This window comes from Crotalus tigris, unplaced genomic scaffold (genome assembly GCF_016545835.1).
Source record: "Crotalus tigris isolate CLP2741 ecotype Arizona unplaced genomic scaffold, ASM1654583v1 scf7180000018371.15429387391:27106975, whole genome shotgun sequence".
Taxonomy (NCBI): Eukaryota; Metazoa; Chordata; class Lepidosauria; order Squamata; family Viperidae; genus Crotalus; species Crotalus tigris.
In genome coordinates, this window is record NW_024096970.1 from 7,277,724 (window position 1) to 7,300,102 (window position 22,379).

Consider the following 22,379-nt stretch of genomic DNA (forward strand, 5'->3'; position numbering starts at 1 on the left):
CTGGAGGTGGGACCTATAGGTTCCCTGAGTTTGCGTTTAATTTCTCTATGGCTGTAGTGGAAACAAGATCTTGCAAGTTCTGCTCGGGAAGAGAAAGAATATCAGGTATTGGATTATTTTTTTTTTACTCCGCAGGTTTGTCGAATATGTGTTACAACAGGGAAAACTTCTTTCAAGAAAGATTTCTGGCTCCACAGCTGGGGTTAAGATGCTTTCTCAAAAGAACACTTCTTGGGTATTTTTGCACGACATCCTGAACTCTAAGCAAATCAATCCCATTTTAGTCTGATACATTGAATTAATCCTGCCCGTGCAGTTCCTTTATGGTTCAGCAGCGTCTGAACCCAAATAGGCTACGTAAGAGGAGATGAAGTTAAATGCGAGTGAATGCGCCTCCTGAATCGAAGCAAAATCCATGTCTGGGGGAACCCTTCATTTTGAAAAAAAAATAAAAATCACCCGACTCCAGTTAAAAAGGCGAATCCTTAACGTAGTAGTAAAGCATGTCCTTTGCTCTTGGGGAGGGGAGAGAATAAGCATATCCAACGGCAGAGAGAGGGAAAAAAAACACACGCCTGTTGACAAGGTTGGAAAGAGATTTGCTCGCAACTTAAGGAAATCACTGCTAGTCGGAGCAAGTTTAAGGTCCTACGTATGTTTAAGATAACATGCTATTTTTAGTTAAGCCTGGATCTCCCCCCCCCTACACTTATAGCTTGAAATAAAATTTCTAATTGATTTATTCATAAACATCCAACAAAATTGTTAGTCATTTATTGAAACTTTCAGCCAATCTGAAGCTATGACTTTTTGAGGAAACTTCAAAGCAATCATTCTCAATTCCAGAAATCAATGGCCATTGTTGGTTACCATTTGTAAGTTATTTTGGTACTATTTACGAATAAACATGTGCCCAGGTATAGAGCACTGAACTAAACTAAAGAGCACTACAACCAAATTTCAGCTTTGCTTATACTGAGAGGGGCCATCTTAGGCTGGCCTTCCAGACACATTCCACACTCCAGTCAATCTACTTTTTTGCAGTTAAAAATATTTCTATTCTGGCCTGATGGTAGGTAGGGTAGGGGAAGACTTTGATTCCCTTCATCCCTTTTATGTTTCTATAATATTGGGGTTGGAGAAATTCCATTTCATAACTACCTTAGCCTCCCATCTTCATGTCTGAAGAATAGAAGAGAGCTTCAAAAGGTTCCCTAGGCTTCCAGCTCTCTAAACCTAGAAGAGAAGGCTATTTTGGAGGTAAGTTGCTTATCATTACCCACCTCCCAAAATGTGGTTTAGATTTTCTGTCATAACTAATCAGTGTTTTGTCCCAATTCAGATGATACTTGTGGCTTTAATAACTAATTACCTTGCTTAGTCTTATACCTTGCTTAGTCTTATGACTTCTATGGTTAGTTTATGGTTCATTGTTTAAAACAAACCCAGCCAATTGGGTAAATTCTGTAAATCCTGGTTGACATAACCATAAAATCACAGTTAATGAGCTTGCAATTAAAAAATAAAGTTTTCTGTACAAGAAAGTCAAGAAAGCAGTTAAGGATACAGTTGCCAGGAACTGAGCCTGACTTGAGGGCCTTTCTAAGGATTTATTTTTGGACAGATTTTTTATAACCTGTCAAGATGGAAAATGACCATCAATGTAGGATTATAGAAAAAAAATCAAATTACAATAATAAAGCTACAGTATAATGTGAGAATATGATAAGGATCTTCTCTTGGCTCAAATGGAAGGAAAAGGGGCAATATGTGGTTAGAGGAGGAAGAAGATTTGTTGGTTGTGCTTGCTGCCTTGAGTTATTGGTAAAAATAGTGAAGGATACAAATAAATAAAAATAGATAAGGAGCTGGTCTGTAATATTGTCTTTGCTGCTTCAGCCTACTACCTCCTTTCAAGATTCCTTGGAGAAAATCCCAGGTTCAGTTCTGTGAATATTAAAGCAAACAATGATCTAAGGTATTGAGTCTGATAAATAATACAGGCTTGTGTTGATGAGCTGGAGGGTTGTTGTCTCTTAGAATGGTAGGTAATATTTGGTTACTGTATAAAGTAGGTAGTCCTTGACTTATAACAGTTCATTTATTGACCATTCAAAGTTACAGTAGCACTGAAAAAAATGATGAATGACCATTTTTCACATGTATGACCATTGTACCATCCCTATGGCCATGTGATTTACTTTCGGATGCTTGACATCTGGTTCATACTTATGATGATCATGTGATCATCTTTTGCAAACTTCTGACAAGCAAAGTCAATGAGAAAGCCAGATTCAGTTAACAATCATACTAACTTAATTACAGTGGTTCGCTTAACAAACATGGCAAAAAAGTTGTAAAAGGGGGTAAAACTCACTTAACAAATTTCTCACTTAGCAACATAAATGTTGGGCTCAATTGTGGTTGTAGGTTGAGGTGCTCTAGAATATTCAAAGTGCTTGAAAGTAATATATCTGAACAATCTTTTGTAAGTAGAATATAATGGTAGATTATTCTGATAATTCATATGAAGTAGCTTGTCAGTTCTCAAAGCATAAAAACAGAGGAAAGATCAGTTACCTGGCAGTTGACTACAGTACAGAATTGTGGTGTACACTGCAAATCTATGAGTCTATGCAGAAATAAACTTTTTTGAGTTAGTAGGATTCACCCCAAGGGAGTACAGTAAATGCAATATGGAGCCTTTTGGAGTACATATTTATTTGTTTCATACTGATTTTATTATGTTCATGTTTGTTCTTTTACATATACTAAGAACACTTCTATGTATTCTAGGTATATAGACTATTATTTCTTTTCACTGAGAATAAAAAGATGAGATGGTAAGAGGGCTAGGGAATACAATTTAACTTTTTGGATTTTGGGTTCATTCTACTTCGATTGATTTTACACATTATATAACTACCATGTTTCCCCGAAAATAAGCCGTAGCTTAATTTTTGGGAGTGGGTGTAATATGAGCCCTATCCCAAAAATAAACCCTAGTTTTGTAGTGAGGCGCATGCCTAAAAATCAAACTACGATAGGAGCTTACCGTTGCAGCCAGGCTTCCCATGGATCGACACTTGCCTCGCTGGAAGGAGCAGCTTCATTCTGCAGCTGAGAATGGAGCTCAGGCCTGCATTTTGCAATCAGAGGCCTTCCTGGAAGGCCTGTGTAGCTGAGAACCCAACTATGGATTCAATCCGTAGCTTGGTTCTTGACTGCACAGCCTTCTGGAAAGGCCTTTGTGAAATGCAGGCTGCACTCCATTCTCAGCTGCAGAATGAAGCTGTGCTCCTTCGGCCATAGAAGAAGTGGGCTGGCTGGGCGTGGCTGTCGATGCTGCCGCTGCAAAGTGAGTGGAAAAGACACTGAAAATAAGACCTGGTGCCTCTTTTAGAGGCAATATATATATTTTGGGGAAACCCGGTATAAGTGCATTTGTCTGTATTTTCAAAGGGAATATAACTGAAGGAAAAACATGGGAAGTAGGGCCAATTTAAGGATTATTAATTCATCAATTGAAGGAGGATTAAACTCTGGTTTTTTGCTGTATCCCACCCAGAGTCACTATATCTGATTGGGCGGTTATATAAATTTGTATTATAAATAGCCATTTAAACAGACATTCTATTTTTTTTAAAAAAATCTGGAATATAGCCATCTTGCAAATTTATCTAAATGTGGGAAAGAAAAGATTGCAACTTTTGGGCAGGTGTTTAGCAGTTTAAGTGAGCAGTTTACTCTTGCTCACTTTCCTTTTTTAAATTAGTTACAGTATAAACAAAAGGAAATAAATGAAATCTACAAGGAGACAGAAAAAATTATATGCCATTTACTTTGCTTTTTATCCTTATTGCAAAGGGACAATTGCTGTGATTATTTTCTGTTCTGAAGATTACAATCCATTATATGTCTCCTTAGCAATAGTTTTGCCTATTTGAATGTTACTACGTAGGACTATACAATGAAGAAAATTAGCTGAGTATTGTTGATTTTTGTTTTTCTGTATCTAGAATCTAAAAACATACTTATTCAGGCTGCCTTCCAGACGAAAAGAAAATTATAGAACTTGGTTGTCATGATGGGGTAAGTACCACTACCCTAAAATAACCAAAACTAAGATATTAAAGGATAAAAGTATATATTATTGTACGTTTGTATTATATATGTATAACAATACAAATATTTATACATATAGATTAGTATAAAAATGTCTGAAGCATTCACTCTCAAACTGTGAATCTATAAATTTGCGTTAACTGCAAAATAGGTGTAAATAAGGATAACAAGTTTGATACCTGAACTCAGAAGAAGTGCCAATTGAAGGAAAAGTTGGCTTATTTTAGTTTTTTTTTTACAATTTGCTCTTTGATTTACATGTAATGCTTTTCAATAGGATTACTGGATATGGACTGTTAAAAAAAACAAGATGACTACTAAATAGCAGAAAATATTTTTTTTCTTGCATTTGTAATCCTCTGATGGTTATCTGGATTGTGGCAAATCAGATCTGGTAGCTTTGTGGCTGTTGTTTTATCCATGGTTTACATAGAGTGGCATAGTGGCAGGTATTTAGCTCAGTTTGCACTATATTTTGTTTCATAGTTTGCCAAGAGGAGTAATTTAAGTTAATCTGAATTTTTATTGATTACATTTATTTATTTTATTTATTTATTTATGAGACTTATATACCGCTTTAAGTGCAAGCACTCTCTAAGCAGTGTACACCAGTAAGCAATGTATATATATATATATTTACATTGCCCCCAACAATCTGGGTCGTGACATCAGTATTCATGACAGCAAAATTGATTACCATTGTCTACTGCCCAATTTAATTATAAAGCCCAGGATTTTCTGATAATCTCACATGAAAGTATTAACTAGGTCTAACTAACAGTTTTTTATGATTTAGTTATTAGGGTCAGGTATTACCTTGTGCTTCATTCAGGACCTTAAGGTAACTTACAGAGTGATCCATATTCTTGTTTTCTCCTAAAAGAATAATTTTGTGATGTAGGTTGGACTGAGAATCATAGGACCTAGTCATATTCTACGATGGAGTAGAACTTGGTTCTTCCCACTCTTAATGCAACACTACAACCGATGTAGCACCTGTTGCAATCTTTTTGAGAAAGAGATTCTTTTGTTTTAAAGAATTACTTGATTTGGAGACTTAGTTAATTTCCAGCAAAATAATCAAAATAATATTACTGTACTGTTATTTGGTATCTTGGTGCTGAATTTTAATGAGGCAGTCTTAGAAAGGTATTTCCAGGACAGTAAGGCTATCAGTTGTCAATTCAAATGTAAAAGCTTGGGTAAAGATAAAGGTTTCTCCTGACCAGTTGAGTCTGACTCTAGGCCCGTGGTGGCGAACCTATGGCACACGTGCCACAGGTGGCACACAGAGTCTTCTCTGGGCACGCGCACCGTCACCCCAATCCTAGGCCTCCAGCTGGGTTTTATAAAACCTTTTTGCTTTAGGTCTCCACTGCCATGTCCAAAAAAAAAAGATTCAATCAATCAATCAATTTCAACTTCTCGTGGGAAAAAAAAGATCTCGCAAAGTTGGAATTGATTGAACTTTTTAGTCTTACCCAGTCTGCCGTTACCACTGAAGCCACGCCCACCCAATGGACCACACCCACCCAATGGGCCATGCCTACCCGGCACCCGGTGATACATAAGTGGGTTTTGGGTTGCAGTTTGGGCACTTGGTCTCTAAAAGGTTCGCCGTCACTGCTCTAGGGGTTAGTGCTCATCTCTGTTTCTTAGCCAAAGGACCCAGTGTTATCCAAAGATTCTTCTGTGGTCATGTGGCCAGCATGACTATAAAGCTGAGGCACACAGAACACTGTTACTTTCCTACCAAAGTGGTACCTGTTCATCTACTCACATTTGCATGCTTTCAAACTGCTAGGTGGGCAGGAACTGGGGCAAGTAATGGGAGCTCACCCCATCATACGGCACTCAGATGTTGAACCTGGGCTGTCAGCTTTCCAACTGACAAGCTCAGAGTCTTTAACCGCTGAGCCATCAAGCCCCAAATCTTGGGAGGTAAGGCTTTCCTTGGCTAAACAATGCCTATTATCATTGGTTAATATTTGCCTTTGGAGCTAATAATTGCTTGGCAATTCTAAATCCCTGAAGCCATAACTACTTAACTAAGTAATTTCCTTGAAATTAGTGAGCCTCCATAAATGTAAAATTTGCATAACAAAATATATCACCAGTTGAGCATCTCTGATAATTCTGAATCTTTGTATCAGCAGATTCATGTTTTATGGGTTTTCACAATTCAATAGAGAAATAGAGATTTGAAGCAATATTTATACTTGGATAAAAGGGACTTCTTTTAACATTTAATAGCCATACTAGTTGATTTTTAAAAGGTAGATTGTATATATGGCTAATTTTTCAGCTGCAAATCTCACAATTTTCTAACATAATAAGATTTGTTAGGTCTTCAGCAAATCATATAATTAGATCAGTTTGTTACAAAGGCATCCTAAAAGTACTTTATTAGAAATCAGTTACATCAAGTTATATTGGACTCCTTTGTCAGTAAAATGGCAGTGTTAGGATTGTATTCTTTCTCCTATTCTTATTAATCCTAATTTATCTTTAAAATGATCTGCATTACAACAAGTATTCTGTTAAAGTACAGGAAACACTTCTATATGTTGCCAGGCAAATTACCTGAATATATTGGTGGAACTGCTAGAAGTCAAGACTGATATTAAGGAAGTGTTATATTATGATAGGAGTATAATAAGGTAATCTGGATTTCTCCTTAGGGATCTGATACTGGACCATTACTTTTGGTTGATCTTGTACTGGACAATACTTTTGGTTGCCTTTTTATCATGCTTTAGCTATGTCTCCAGTTTTGCCGATTTTGAATGTTTGTAAATAAGTGCAAATATAACAAATGTCAAAAAGTATTCAGTACCTAATCTAAGTGTGTACTTCAAAATAGTTCACCCTTTCTAAAAGTAGGATATACATTGCATCATTTGTATTGGGTACATAGATGATTTTCTCTTTAACTATTCTCCACAGAACACAAATTTTCTTTTAAGTACAGAAGCCTGTTTCAAATGTAATTCCATTGCTTTTGCTGTTATTTAAACTCTAAACACTAGAGGGCGCTACATTTCTGTTAAAATAAAGGGAGGAAACGAAGCAACTTCTAAAACGCTTAACACTCTTCTCATCCTCAGAGTATCTTTATGCCTACTTAGTTCCATGACTAAAATACTGGTTATCAAAGAGCATAAAACAGAGGGTGACACTTAAATAACAACCATCTAATGCCTTTATTTTGGTATATACGTCCATATGATAGAAGTCACTTAACCCTGAAATTAATTGAAATTTAAGTACTGCATCCTAAAGGCCCATCATACCAAGATAATGCTGATTTATGCATTATCTTGGATGAACAGCATTTTTAAATTTTAATCCTAAATTTGCTTACTTGGAAATAATATTTAATTTATCAGAACAATACAGATAATCCCCGAGTTGTGAATGTTCACTTAGTGCCGGTTTGAAGTTACATGATAAGCATCCCCTAGTGTCCCAAAATTACAAGTGTTGTAGCACCACGACAGTTGTTCACCCTTATGAATGACTGCAGAGGCTCTGCAACATTCACTCTATTCCCCCCCCCCCCGTTCCCCACAACTGCTTCCATCTCCCATCCTGCCATGCCAGACTCACCTTGCAAAGATCTGTCTCCTCTCTGCCATGGTTTCTTTGCTTTTGAGGGAGAGGAGAATCAGCGTGGAAATGCTTTTTGTGCCGAGAGTGAACGGTTCTGGGGGCCATGATCTCGCGCAACTTCAGAGACCCATCCGCTTTTGCAGAGAATAGGTACCTGAAGTCATGCAAGATCATGCCCCCAGAACTCTCGGCACAAAAAGCATTTGCAAGTGGATTGCCCTGCTCCCAGTGTCTAGCCAGCTTGCAAATGCTTTTTGTGCCAAGATTGGAAGGTTCTGAGTGCCATGATCTCGTGTGACCTTACGCTGCAAGATCACGGCACCCAGAAACTTCCAGTTTCTGCACAAAATATTTGCAAGCTGACAGAAAGCTTTGGGTCAGCGAAATCATCTGCTCAGCTTGCAAACACTTTGGGTGCCAAGACTGGAAGTTTCTGGGCGCCATGATCTTGCGGTCTAAAGTCACATGAGATCACGGTGCCCAGGATCTTCTAGTCTTGGTGCCCAAAGTGCTTGCAAGTTGAGCGGATGCTTTGAGGCAGAGATTTCGTTGACCCAAAGTCTTCTGTCAGCTTGCAAACATTTTGCGCAGAGACTGAAAGCTTCTGGGTGCCATGATCTTGTGTGGCAGAGAGGCTGGAGAGGAGACAGCTGGAAAGGAGATAGCTCACTAGATCTTTGCAAGGTAAGTGATCCAGCACAACAGGAGGAAGGAGAAGCGATTGTGGGAGAATGAGGTATCTCAGTGGGTTGGGGGAGACCTTGGGTGGTCTTAAGCAGGTGGCTTGTTCCATCACTAGACCCCCCCTCTGGCCTTCCCCACCCTGAGATACCTCATGTGCAGTTAACAACCTGTGTATTCAATTAGCAAATGCATGGGCAAAAGCAGGGAGTGATTGTGTTCAAGGTACGCAATTCACTCCTACAAATCCTCGAGTTACAAATGTAACGGGCAAGGTCCATTACATTCGTAACTTGAGGACTACCTGTATTTACTCACATATAAACATTTTCAATATTGAGGCTGTTTATTTTCAGGACAGGTAAAATGTAATTTGATTTTAACTGCAATATTTGGGCAAGAGAGAAAAAGGTTAATAATCAAAATTGTACCCCATCCTCATCCAATAACTCTGGAAAAGTTTTGAAAGAAATAGAAACATGGATCTTTGTTGTTGTTCTGTTGATCACAAAAAATATTTTAAGTTTAGGGCTGAAATATTTCTGTCTATATAGTTAGAAATGTAAAAGACTATAAGGTGGCTTCATCAATGGGTCTAGCCTGGAATGAATTATACTTATCCTAGACCAGCAAATAATTGCAATAGCGAATTAATTGTTTTTATGCATGTGAAAATTAAATAAAATATAGCATGTTTTTATTTTATTTCTCTAAAGGTCAATCAGTCAAAATTGCTTCTTTTGTTAATGCTAATTTCTATGGAATAAGCATTAAAATACAGTGTTCCACTATACAAAGAGATCAAAATCTGAGTACAGCAACAAAGCAGTCTCAAGCAAAATACAAAGTATTTTATTTCCAGGTTGGAATCCTGGAAAGAACTTTTCTTCCATGATATTTCAAAGGGTCTCCCAACCTTCTATTGAGCAGGCTACAAAGAGGAAGGAATTGCTAAAAATGTCTTCATCCTCTGCTGAATGGAGCAAAATCCCTGCTTGATATAAAATACTTCCATCAGGGCAGGGGCAACAACTGGATGTAATCCAAAAAAATTACCATTAAATTTCCTTTTCACCTATAAAGAATCCCTCCATGAATTTACCAGGGGAGAGCTAAGTCTGCAAATAAGCTCTACAAGGCATACACAGTCAAAAGCAGTTTGTGTGTTTACAAGGAATAAAATATAACTCATGTTAAAATGGTTGTATTTATATAAGATCTGATAATAACTAACATTTTGATATTTGAGACTATTGATACAAAATTACTTTTGCTAATATAGGTTGATTGGTTTTAGCAGAGACAGCAGGAGCTTTCTATTAACAACTACCGTATGTCATATGGATATTGCAAACTGCAAACATGAGGTTGATACCAGAATCTGTTATAGGGGTGATATATAAATTGTATGAAATAAGCAATTAAAAACTCAATGGTATGTGCTTTTGGCAAGCAGAATATTATTTTGAAAATAGAAAATTATTTTGTCAATATTAAAAATGAGTCCTTTTACTTTGACTCAAGGGAAAATTATACATGCAGTAGCAGTTGCAGATTAATGTCTTTGAAACTGATTGTGTCACCTTAAGGAACAATGCTGTAATGTGTGCAGAGTTAAGTAGGCTATATAGAACATTTTTGCATTCTGCTTTCTCTCATACCCTGTCCTGAAGAAAAAGAAATGGGAAGAAGAGATTGTGAAGAAGAAACAATACAAGAGGAAAGGATTTGATGTTATAGTCTGAATTTGTAATCATTTTTTTCTCATCCAGTCACTGTACAGTCTCTTAATGTTGTCTACTTTTACAGCACACGTTATTGTAACAGAGTTTGACATCCATTCACATATTAGATAATGCAAATAGCAAAACAGCTGTAGCTCTCATCACTGCCTATTCTCAAAGCAGCTTTCAATTTAATAAACATAAGATTATAATCCTGAGAATGCTGATAAAACTTGTACAATTGCATACATACGCCTTCACACTTCTTGTCCCATGTATACTTGGAATTAATAATGAAATCATTTATATAATTTTTAATGACCAATCCCAACAAGATCAAAAGTATATACCACCCATTCGTAATCTGAGATATTTAAATATATGGAAGCTAGCTCCTTGATTTTCAGCAACAGCCACACCAGATGAGTAATTGTGGGGTTATTAAGCCTGTATGCCTGGAGAGCATCTAGATGTGCTTGCTAAAATTGCCAGTGTAGTGTACCTGAAAATCATGATTTATATTAGATATTTGCATCAGAAAGAAAGTTTCCAAATTAGCACTCTCCTTGAGAATGTATGTTTCAATATGGGAATGCCATTAAAGAAGCTAATCCTAAGTAAAACTGGTATAGTACAACCACAAGAGAATACAATGTAATGTCACAACATATCATTAGATAATCCAGAAATAGGAAGGAAGGAAATACCCAGAGCATTCCTTTAGAAAAAGCATTAGGTTTATTGTCTCAGCAAAGTAGGTTGCTTGAGGTTTAATTAGTGTCATAACAAAGGTTGATGAAATTCTGTGGAAAAGCACTGTGTGTTACTACAATTTATAGCATGACAGATAATGGTCCAGTAGGAATCTATGCTTTATAGTTCATTTGAATTTTGAAAGTTGCATGTTTCAATTACTTTTGAAATTTGAAGATGATAAATTTGATTTGAACTGATTTGAAGGACAATGAATTATTTGTCTATTGTTCTCTTTTCTAGGCTTGGGAACTAAAGATCAGACTTAGTTAACATTTGTTTGGTAGGCCATTCAGAGAACACCAGAGCTTTAGACTAAACTTGAAAGTTAAAAATAAAAATAAAATTCTGGAAGCAGTGGCAAACCACTTCTATACTGCAGCTAAGAAAACTTCCTGATTACAGTATATTGACGAAGTCACCTAGAATCAAACTCAATTTAAAGGAAGCTTTTACATTTGTATAACACACTGCCCACTACACTTTACATCAAAAATTTCGTTATTGTGAAATAGTGCTAAATTATTACAGAAAGTGTCCAGTGTAAAAATAAGTAGTTTTCAAAAACTATTTTAAAAGTACTTCTTCACTATAGATTGGACGAAGTGCATTACATTCTTGTACTTATTTTTCTGGGTTGGCAGGTATGCCTCAAGTGTAAGATACAGGTTTTATAACCACAATTGAACCCAAAATGTTTGTTGCTAAGTGAGACATTTGCTAAGTGAATTTTGCCCCATTTTATGACCTTCCTTGCCACAGTTGTTAAGTGAATCACTGCAGTTGTTAAAATAATAACATGATTGTTAAGTGACTCTGGCTTTCCCATTGATTTTGCTTGTCAGAAGGTTGCAAAAGGTGATCACATGACCCCCAGGACACTGCAACGGTCATAAATGGTTATCACTACTACATGTATAATATGCAAGATATCAAGACATAGTAGGGAGAGAGCTGTGTTGGTTTGTAGTGACAATAAAATTGAGAGTCTAGTACAGTGATGGCGAACCTTTTAGAGACCGAGTGCCCAAACTGCAACCTAAAACCCACTTATGCATCGTCGGTGTGACCATTGGGTGGGTGTGGCCCATTGGGTGGGCGTGGCTGCAGTGGTAATGGTAGACTGGGTGGGACTAAAAAGTTCAATCAATCAATTCCAACTTTGCAAGATCTCCCCCCCCCCGCAAGAAGTTGAAATTGATTGAACTTTTTTTTTTTTGCACATGGCAGGAGAGGCCTAAAGCAAAAAGGTGTTTATAAAACCTAGCTGAAGGCCTAGGACTGGGGTGACGGCGTGCACGCCCACAGAGAGGGCTTCTGAGTGCCATCTCTGGCACTTGTGCCATAGGTTCGCCACCACTGGTCTAGTAGCATCTTTTCCAACTATCAATGTTTTTGAAAGCATAAGACTTTGTGTTATAGCTCCCTTCATGAGATGCATGAGAAAGAGGAAAAAATTTATTTTATTGAGTACCATACCTTAATCAACCCTTCATTGTGCAATTTCAGTTTCTGCTTCAATTATACTATGTGCCATTATCAAATGTGAATCTAAGACTTTTTCCAGAAATATTTTAATGCTTTCTTCTGTGCAAGATATAATTCCTTCTAATTGTATGTTTATCAGTTTATAAGTGAAATACGTTAATCTAAAATTATATAGTACCACAGTTTATGTATATTTTGTAAATTAAAAATCAGGAAGAAGTCTGCTTCAGGACAAGCAGATTATTGGGAGTAAATGTGTATGCATGTATTTGTGTATGTATAATATAAAATATGCCCTCTCCATGCTGGAGAAAAGCCTTAATATGACTGCCTTCATGTCACCATAGCTTATTCAGCTAACTATAGTTTAAAAATCTTGACTTAGCAGGATACATATAGCTTTGTTATATCTCACACGAGCAAAGTTGATGCATCTGATTCTGCTAGTGTAGCAGGCCAGAAAACGTGGAAGGATTTTTTCCCCAATGTATCTTTTACCTTCATTCTCTGAAGCTGCTCCTTGTTTCCTGGCTGGATGATTAAAGATTTGAATATGTGCTGCTCTGTCAGGGCAAGGGGTAGACAGCATCCACGTCCTCAAATGTTATATTGTTGCTTTTAGCTATTGGATCCTCTTTTAACCATTGCTGGTAAAAAAAACAGTGACCCAGTTTTCTCAGGCCTAAAACTTAACGTAATTAAAATAAACAAAAGTAAAAAGATCCCAAGATTCCTGTCCACCAAACTCTGAGAAAGAATAGAAAATCCTGATCCTGTCCGTAAGTACAGCATTATCTTTCCACATACATTGTCCTTTGTTCCTCCAAAACTGCTAAGTGGTCTCCAGCCTGGCAGGTGAGAAAAAACTGTGGCCAAATGATGAAATATGTTTGGCAGTGTAAGCATACAAATGCCTAGACTTACATACTTGTGTGAGATATCAGGATTCAAGTACACAATGATGGCATTTACATCTTGACATCATTGCAGGTTGCTACAGTTACCACTGAATTATGCACAGAGATAGCAAGAAAGAAATATCTTCATGTTCAGCTGTGAAATTAATGCTTGTGTTGAATTTGGACTACTAGAAAGTTTTCAGATGCTGGGATATACTTATTTTAAAATGTAGATAATAAAATATAAAATATTCATTATTATAAGGCTGTATTGCCCCTGCTTCCTGCCTTCCAAGAAGAAAATGACGGCAATTTTTGCTCCTGCATAAAGGCAAGAGAGGAAATTCAGAAACATTCCTACACCTTTCCTTCCAAAAACAATACACTATAGTAGCGGAATTTTGTAACTAAGAATTAGTGCCTGAGTTTGTTTTCTCCCTCTCTCCTTTGGCATATTTTTTAAATAATAAGTTTTTTAATGAAAAAAATGGGAAGCTGGTACATACATACAAAAAGTAGTAATTGTTTATTAGTAAATGAGTAATCCTTTTTACTGCTGTATACAAATAAGGCTGATGTTATTTCTCAAGATGATTGACATAGGTGAAGGCTGCTTGGCATTCTTACTTTGTTTATTCATTGTTGTTCTCTTGCTTTTGAGCCTGGATTGATATAGGTAGTATCTTTATTATTTATTCTTTTATCATTTCAGTTACATTCAATTTTGTATCCACGTCTTAACCTTTGTTTAGAAATTTTACAGCAAAACAATAAACATTTAGAAACAAAGACTGATACTCTTGATATTATACTTTTGATTTCTCTTATACAAACTTTCAGAAAGTCACTGTAATATCTGAGAATGTTATCTTTCAAGAAATACATCTTCCCACCTGCGTGTTGCTTAAAAATTATTTTGTTTTTTCATTGTGCAAATTAATTATATCTTGAAGGTAACACATACCAATGTATAGTTTTTCCAGTTTTTCAGTATAACTTTGTTTTTCTTCTTACTGATTAGTTTTGAAATACTGTTTTTTGTCTGTCAACATTGGATGCATATTATGTTCCCTTCTTTCAGAAACGTTCTTCATGTATTCCATCTGGTGTAGTAAACCATCTGAAGCAGTTTTCTTGCTATTCTGTAGAATACAAATTTGAACTGTCAAATTTTATGTAACCTTTTTTCCTCTTTTCATATTTTGTTTTCTGTTTATTGTGCAATTCTTTCCTTTCTGTCTCAGTGTAGCTTAGCAATTATGGTTCTGTCTTTTGAGCCAAGATCACTATTTCTTGAATAATCTTTAGTTTTATGTGTCAGAGGATAAATGTTATAGAAGGGGATTTCTGATTTGCAGTGCTGGGTCACAAGTCACAGATAATTGATGCTTGCTAATTCTATGTTCAGTTTTTAAAAAAATGACTATTTGTATATCCCTAAATTAAATTGCTGAAATGAAGAAAGCAGGGTCTGGTTCTTATATTAAGAGGACTATGAGGTGAATTAGATCTGATAATCTGATCAAATTATTGAACCAATAAATTGTGTTTATATTTTGTGTTCTACTGTGGGTTGGTGGATCCAGTTAATACAGCAGGAATAGACTGCCATTATCAAAGGCATGTGTTTTATAAATATTATTCCATCTTAATAATATGTAGTAGGTGTTGTGTTTGAAACTCTCCTTAAAGAAAACAATTGGAAAAGTTTCTAGTTTCTTTATGAGGTTGTCATTGGTATTGGCCTCTTTTTTATATTCCCCCATACTATTCACTATTCTAATTCTTCAGACAGCTGCTGATTAACATCTCTTACTTTAATCTATTTCTGCCTTCCAGTTCTCCCTATTTCATTGTTTTTCCTCTCCTTTTTACCCCTCTCCCCACCTAAACAACCACACCCCGGAAAAGCAATTGGCTCAGCCTGCAGTAGGCCATGCATTTTAATTGCCTTTTATTACAGGATAAGAGACTTCATTCATTGATTGCAGCAGGGGTTTCTTTCAGCTGCTTTAGTCTGTGGCTTGAACATTTGCTTGTTCTCAGTAACATAATTTTTTTCCAATAAAATGGTACTTTTCCTTTCCTTTTCCTTTTCATTCTTTGAGGGCATAGTGTGCAAGATAATTCCAGATTAGGAAAATCAAGCTCCAAGATTTTTTTAGAACTTTATTTTTATTAATACTTAAATAATATGTTTGCCATAGCAAGACAATTCTCCTTATGTTCAAAACAATTCAGATTACCTAAGAGAAGCTCCAATTACTCTGTTTTGCCCATTCTTCAGATCCTTTACTTTTAGTTCAATAAACCATTTTGTTGATTTAAAAAGCAGAACTCTGAGGCCTGATCTCTAGTTATTGTTGCTATTAAATTACTATCTGATATATGACCAAATCGTCTCTCCAGGGACTGAGTGTGTCACTTTGGCTGGATGCCCAGCCACCATCAGTGCTGTTACAGTCCCAGAGCCAAGACATGTTTCCCGCAGAGAATCAACTAGATTTTAGTTGTATTTGTTTGGGAGTGCTCTTCTTGATATGAACAATATGGAAATAGAATCACCAGCACAAGAAAACCCAGCTAGTTTCAACAAAGGAATAATTCAATAATTGGTAGTTAAGTTCACACATTTGTGCTAAATCTTGATTTGCTTAAATATAGTTTGTTGGTTAAGCCACATGGTCACTCAGGTTTGTGCATCAGTTAAGCCATATTGTGGTTTGGATTACTGTCAGACCCAGAACATAGGAATTTGTGACTAAAGCGGGTTATTTTAAATGCAGTTTCTACCCATGGTTTGTATAAAGTAATCATGGTCTGGTCACTCTTCTCAAATAAATTGCAGTTTAAGAAGCAAAATGAAAGAATGACTGCAGGCAGAGCCTATTCTGCAACAGTGACCCAGCTGCTCCTATTTTGCTTGTCCCCCCCCCCCATGGGTGAGCAGTTTATTTTTCAAACAAAGGAGCTGGTGAAAGGATTCACTTCCCCCATTCTGAGTTTGGTGGCCCCCAATCCAATTGGGGCTCTGCAGGCTTTTATAGGTTTTTCCCTCAGCATTTCAATCAGAAAGGATACCCATTCACTTGAAGATATTTTGATAGTAATGTGAATGCTGGCAATTGTTGCTTGGAATTATCTCCGTTCAATTACAAATTACACATTTGCATTATTCCATTATTTCCCATAAGAATTAAATTATTATGGATATCATTTAATTTTTTTAAGGATGCTTTCATTTTTGTAAATTTACTGGGTTTTTTATATAAATATAGGGAAGAAATAGGATAATTTAATCAGTGATTACATTTTATAAATTCGATTATGAGCTCTACTGTTATAGCTCTATGTGGTTCTTATTTGTGCAAGAGTAGAAACAACCAAATGAATTATCCTCTACTTATCTGGGAAGACAAGAAATTAATCAAGAATAGGTTTTTATGTATTATTAATCCAATCAGAATCTTTTTTATTTAAAGTCTATTCCGTCTTTTAAACTTAGCTCCTTTCAGTAAGTGAGGACTCTAGTGAAAAATAAAATAAACCACAGATGCTTAAGGCTGACTCATCTCTTCATTACAGTGCAAGATTGTGTTAAAAGCTATCATTCTGGTCACATGCTCTGAGTACTATACCTAGCTCTACATTTCCTTACTTTGTGGAGTTGAAACTCTTTTATCTTTTTTATAAACGTCATTTTCTGTCTTTTCATTTTTACTTTTTTTAAGTGTCGTATAAACATTACAAGTCCTCAATGAAATGGTATTGGAGTATTTCTAAGCTATACAATTTGTTTAATATACTGGAAAGCTGAAAAGCATTTCCTTCACTCCTTCCTGTTACTCCCTGAGGTGGTGCAATAATATATCCTATTTCTCTGTTTGTGCTCTCATCCCATTGCCCACAGTTACATTCCTTTTATAGTTGCCTATTTATAGGAACATTGTCTCAGATCTGTGTTTCCAGTGTCTCTAATAGGAATGGTCCAGTTTTCCCTAAGCTTCACACTAGTATACACATGCCCTAAAAAGTAATACTTTGAAAATAAAGCAGCTCTGTGTGGCAAGTTGACAATGGAATGAGATTGATTGTGTTGTTTGGACCATGATTTACATGATTCCAGTCTACTTCATTGCCAGTAGACTCAGGAAGAGTGGATGGGTGGGGTTTTCTTCATGCAGCAAACTGCATGTTCAAACAGTCCGGGGAAAGGAAAAACTGGAATTCTGCCATTTGGACTGGCAGGTAATCAAACTTGGGGGAGGGGGAAGAGCCAGTAATATAATTTAATGACGTAATTGAGAGATATGGATTCAAATTCCTTCTGGGACATGAAAGCAAGTTAGTATATTTCTATCTGTTTTGGAGAAAAAACTTTTCTTAAAAATCAATATAAAATCATAGGAGTTATTTCTTAAAGCTTTTAAACCATCTTTTCTATATCATGCTGCTAAAACAGGAATGAATCATTGGGTTTTTCTTATCTTTTGATAACAATGATTTAATCTGTATTGTTATTTTAAGTACTGGATAGAATGTGACTATTACGTTGCATACTTTGTTTATGTGGTGTCATATGTGGAGCCATTAGATGTGGGAGAAGACATGAAAGTAGACATATATTTCAAACATATTTACTAGACTATTTCAGTTTAAAATATGCAGTGTTAGAAGCTGTAATATATGAAGCTATTGGTGTTGATTTTAACTCTCAGAAATAAAATATCAGAATTTAGATCATGGGCTTTATTATTCAGCAGTTTCTGCTATTGAATAACATTTCATTGATAAACAGCACTACTGCTTGATTACTCTGTTTTGCCTTTGGAGTTGCAATTATAGCAGGGTTTTTTGCTTTGTTTACTGAGATGAACTTTCTGACATTAACGCAAGTAGTTTATTATTTGGGCCATTTGTATTATACTCAGCAGACAATAGATGGATTCCATGAATTTGCTTCTGTTTTTCATGCCTTTGGTTTGTACCTACCCTCTTTTATTATAAACGACTTCCTGCTGCATTTCAAAAGGAGAACAAAAAAATATCAAAATGCATTTAGAGTTTTAACAGTCTCTGACTGGAATTTGAAAAATGAAATGTCTTCTTAGCAGAAACCACAGCAAAATTGTGTATGAAATTAGCATTGGTTTAATTGACATGTATAGGCTGAAAAACAGCTTTGATAGTGAACACCCAGTTTCTTAATAGCATGAAAATTTCTCTGCAAAGTCTGAAGATGATTGTGATTTCAGGGAACACACACACACACACACACACACCAGCCACAGTACAAGATAGGATAGCCTTTTATTATTTCTTTGTATTGGATTATGCAGACTCTACCCAAGGTTTGTTTCTATATGTATGAACTTTCATCATACTACTTGCTGTATCAATTTACAGTAGAGTAAATTTAGAGTAATTTATCTAGCTTTTATTGTGATTGTAAACAAGAATTTTAGAAAGGCATCAAGAACCTTATTTTGGTTATTGATTTCAAGGCCCATTCTTAAGTGGATCCTCCCTCCCTCTGTTCTTACATATTATAGCACCATAAAAATAGTTTAAGGAGAAAGATGTGTTAGTGTTCGCCACCTTGAGTTATTTGTAAAAAATAATTTGTAAAAAATAATAAAGGCGGGATAGAAATAAATATCCATGTGCTATTTGGGATATCCACTCAGGACTTTACTTTTTCATACTGTTTGTGGCCAATTTTGCTTTCATTTTGTTGTCATACACTTCTGTGTACATTATAATTTTAGTTGCCTTTATAGTTTTTCTTTACCTGTATTTGTAAATATAACCAAAAGTCAACATAAATGTACATGTTTTTTTCCCCTGCAGCTTAGCAGTGTAGGCCTGTGGTAAATACTTTAAACTGAAATACAGGGTGCTTGAGAGAACTAAAATATCTCAATGTTTCTCCTTGCTTAAGAAATGGCCACAGTTCAAAGTTATCTTCCTTCGTTTATCTTCATTTAACAACTAAATGAAATTTGCTAAATTTACATTATACTTCATTGTTCTTCCCTGTGTAAAAAGACCTCTGGTATTTTTCCACACACTGAAAATCGGCTCTTCATAAGTCCTGCTCTTAAAAAGAGCTGAGTGTGATAGGGTTAATGGTTAAGAAGCTGCAGCAGATTAAGAAGCAGGTGAGATTGTTGTTTAACTGGCAAATTTAGAAGACTGAAGGATAAGAGAAATTTATTCATGCTAGTGAAAAATGTATTTTCTGCATCTATTCTGTTAGGAAGATAGCACTGCAACTGATTAAGAAAAGAGTTCCCACTTCAATTCAGTGCATACATGTGGGAGTTAAAATCCACAATGTGAATTCTCACAGTTCACCAGTCTTATATATTTGGAAGAATCAAATGTGCTTTTTGAGCAACATAGATCTTACATAACTATAGCACATAACTACATGCATTGTGCTGCATACATGTATTGTTTCAAAATTTTTCACTTACTATCAGGGCATTCTTGTTTTCTTTCTGAATTGTTTCTAGAGGACAGCTTTTGTGACCTGGGAAATCCTGCAGGTTATTAAAGCCTCAAGCAAAAGCAACAGATGTGGTTTGAGAGAGTCTTTTAGTCTGCCACTTGGCGTTCACTTTCTTCTGTTTGAAAATCTGTTTTCTGCAAGGAATTTGTTTATGTATGGCTTTCCTTTTAAGTTTCTTTTACTAAAACAGGCCTAGTTTAGCCTGTGTCTTCTCTGTGCACAGGATGGCTCCTGCTTGCCAGAGCTGCACAAAGATAATCGCTCAGGAAGTGTTTCAGCCAATCCCCTGAAGCTTTACATTCAGATTTTCCAAAGTAGCCAATCCAGGATTAGCTTTTATTAGGGAGACAGATCATCAAGCTGAAGTGCCAAGCCCTTTCTGTCTGAGTACTGAGAGCCTGTCCTCCATGTTTTATAAGTATTGACATAACACTGTGTTAACAATGCATCCACAGAGGTAAGCTTTACTTTTTTACATTTTTTTCTCTGAAACCTATGAGTTGTGGCTTAACAGTGTGATTCTCTGTGATCTGTTGCGCAAAACTCACCCCACAGCACTTTAGTAAGTTGAAAATGTTTAAAATTGCTTTCTTGGGTCACATGGTTTAGTAGCCATTAGCCATAGCTTTATTTTACAGACTGGCAAAACGTTTGCATACATATTCTTCACAAGGGGATGGTGGTTTTAGAGTTTGTCAAGGTACTGCTCTTCCAAAGCAGCTTTCTGTGTCTGAGCAGTTTGCCTGCACTATTGTCTGTTGTGTCACATGCCTGCTGAAGAGAAAATGGAAGCTAGGGAGCAGATGCATTTAACTGCCCTACAGGGAGACAAGCAGAGATAATGGCAGACAGCAGAACAGGCAAGTTTACCTTTTCAAACATAAAAATAAGAGCTAATCTAAGTTACCCCTGATAAAATATGGGATTTTTAGCCACTTAGCCTGCAGTAAATAGTGATAATGGCAGATTGCAGATACTGGGCCTAAGTAGTGGAGTGCTATTGCATCATGTTTTTGTGCAGTTTTACATTAACTTAAAATGGATACTTTCTTACAGGAGGATTATAGAAGCAGGGTGTGTGTATTTTTCTGGGAGAAGTATATTCCTTTAAAACTGTCTTTTTAAAAATGTTTTTCTTATTGTAGATTTCAGAAATAGTTAAGGTCTAGGTCTGAAACTATCAGACATAGCTATGCATCTGTTTCAGTTCCTTATTTATTTAAAGACATCACTTTTTTGAACTGTTATCTACCTTTTCTGTAATACAAAAAAAAACCCTAATGGACTTAACTGCTTTTTTTTCTTTTGCAATGTAACAGGCTGAGTTCTCTGAGGTGGAGTGATAAAAAAATCATGTGTGGTTCATGAGAGTATTACATGTTCATTTTTTTCTCCTCTTTTTGGGCTTTTCTGGTTTTTGGCATGATGCTACGTAATTATTTCAAAAATTTCCTTTTGGTCAATCCCAAATCTGCCAGCTTGTTGTATCTTATTTATTGGGGAAAATGAGATGGTTGCTTGAATGTTTGGTAAGTAAAACTTGTCTGCTATTCTCTAATAAATTTAAGTAGTTTTTAATCTTTTGCTTTTAACAGGATAAATGTAATACATCCAGGGGATTTCTTTTTTTTTTTTTTTTTGCTAATTAACTAAACTAAATGTTGATTTTTTCAAAAATTATTTAAAACTGTGTGCCAATTTTAATTTTGTTTTTTTCACAATATTCTGTTATACTTGAAATATAAACTTCCTGTTTTCTTCTGAGAACAACATTCTGCTTATTCTTTGTTCACAGAGGCTCTTAATTAATGCATTTGCAGATTAAAGCCCAATTCATACTTCCTCTGGCTTTTGAGTGATGAATGTGCTAGTTTTCAGCAAAGTAATCTTACTGTATTGTTATATGGTTATCCTTCAGTTACCCTATGCTTTTTTATTACCTTATATGACTTTTGGTTTTAGAATAACTTCCAGTTACTGATGTTTAAAATCTAAAACTAAGATATTTTATATGCATGTCTCATCTAACAGTTTTTGTAGTAGACATTTTCTCACATTGCAGATTGTGCTGTATATTCAATTTATGTACCATTTTGTAGCAATCCATCTTGTGCTCTGACACAAATAAGTCTTGAGAAATAATTCCTTATCACAGCTTATTCAGGGATATCATGGACTTGATAAACTGTAATCTAGTTGTTGTATCCCTTTTGCTATTGTCTTTAACCCAGGTTTGTGGTTGGTTTTAAAGTGAATCCTTCAAATCATTAAAAATGCCTAATCACTATATTTCCTCTCCCCTCCCCCTGCAATCTGTTTCTGTAGGAGTTAAAGTTACTTACCCAGTTTTTCTCTGTTATAGAACTGATTTATATATATAAATGGTACCAAGATATAGTTGAGAAATACATTTTACTGCTTTGGTTGTCAGAATTATGGCCAGACAGTATTTGCAGAAGTGCATTACACATTAGCAGCTGGGTGTGGAATCTTAACACTAGAAAATGCTATCTTATGAAGGAACAGAAGGAAAGTGAGCTGAACTCAGAATGCTTGAATTAAAATGGCTCCCTTAGGTTTTAT

The 22,379-nt window shown here is 35.8% G+C and overlaps 1 protein-coding gene across 8 annotated transcripts in view; it reads left to right on the plus strand.

Moving 5' to 3' along the window:
• Positions 1–2: 2 nt before the first annotated feature.
• The window catches only part of ZMYND8 (zinc finger MYND-type containing 8), a 126,628-nt gene continuing 104,251 nt past the window's right edge, over positions 3–22,379 (plus strand). For 5 of the 8 annotated variants that reach the window (XM_039351254.1, XM_039351261.1, XM_039351257.1 and 2 more), the window contains exon 1: positions 20,155–20,253. In XM_039351254.1, coding sequence (XP_039207188.1) covers positions 20,240–20,253 — 14 coding nt within the window. In that variant the 5' untranslated portion in view covers positions 20,155–20,239. Of the gene's footprint in view, positions 106–4,019; positions 4,093–20,154; positions 20,254–20,583; positions 20,657–21,119; positions 21,326–22,379 lie in introns of those variants that run through there. The other 3 variants (XM_039351255.1, XM_039351258.1, XM_039351259.1) reach the window with 3 other exon arrangements.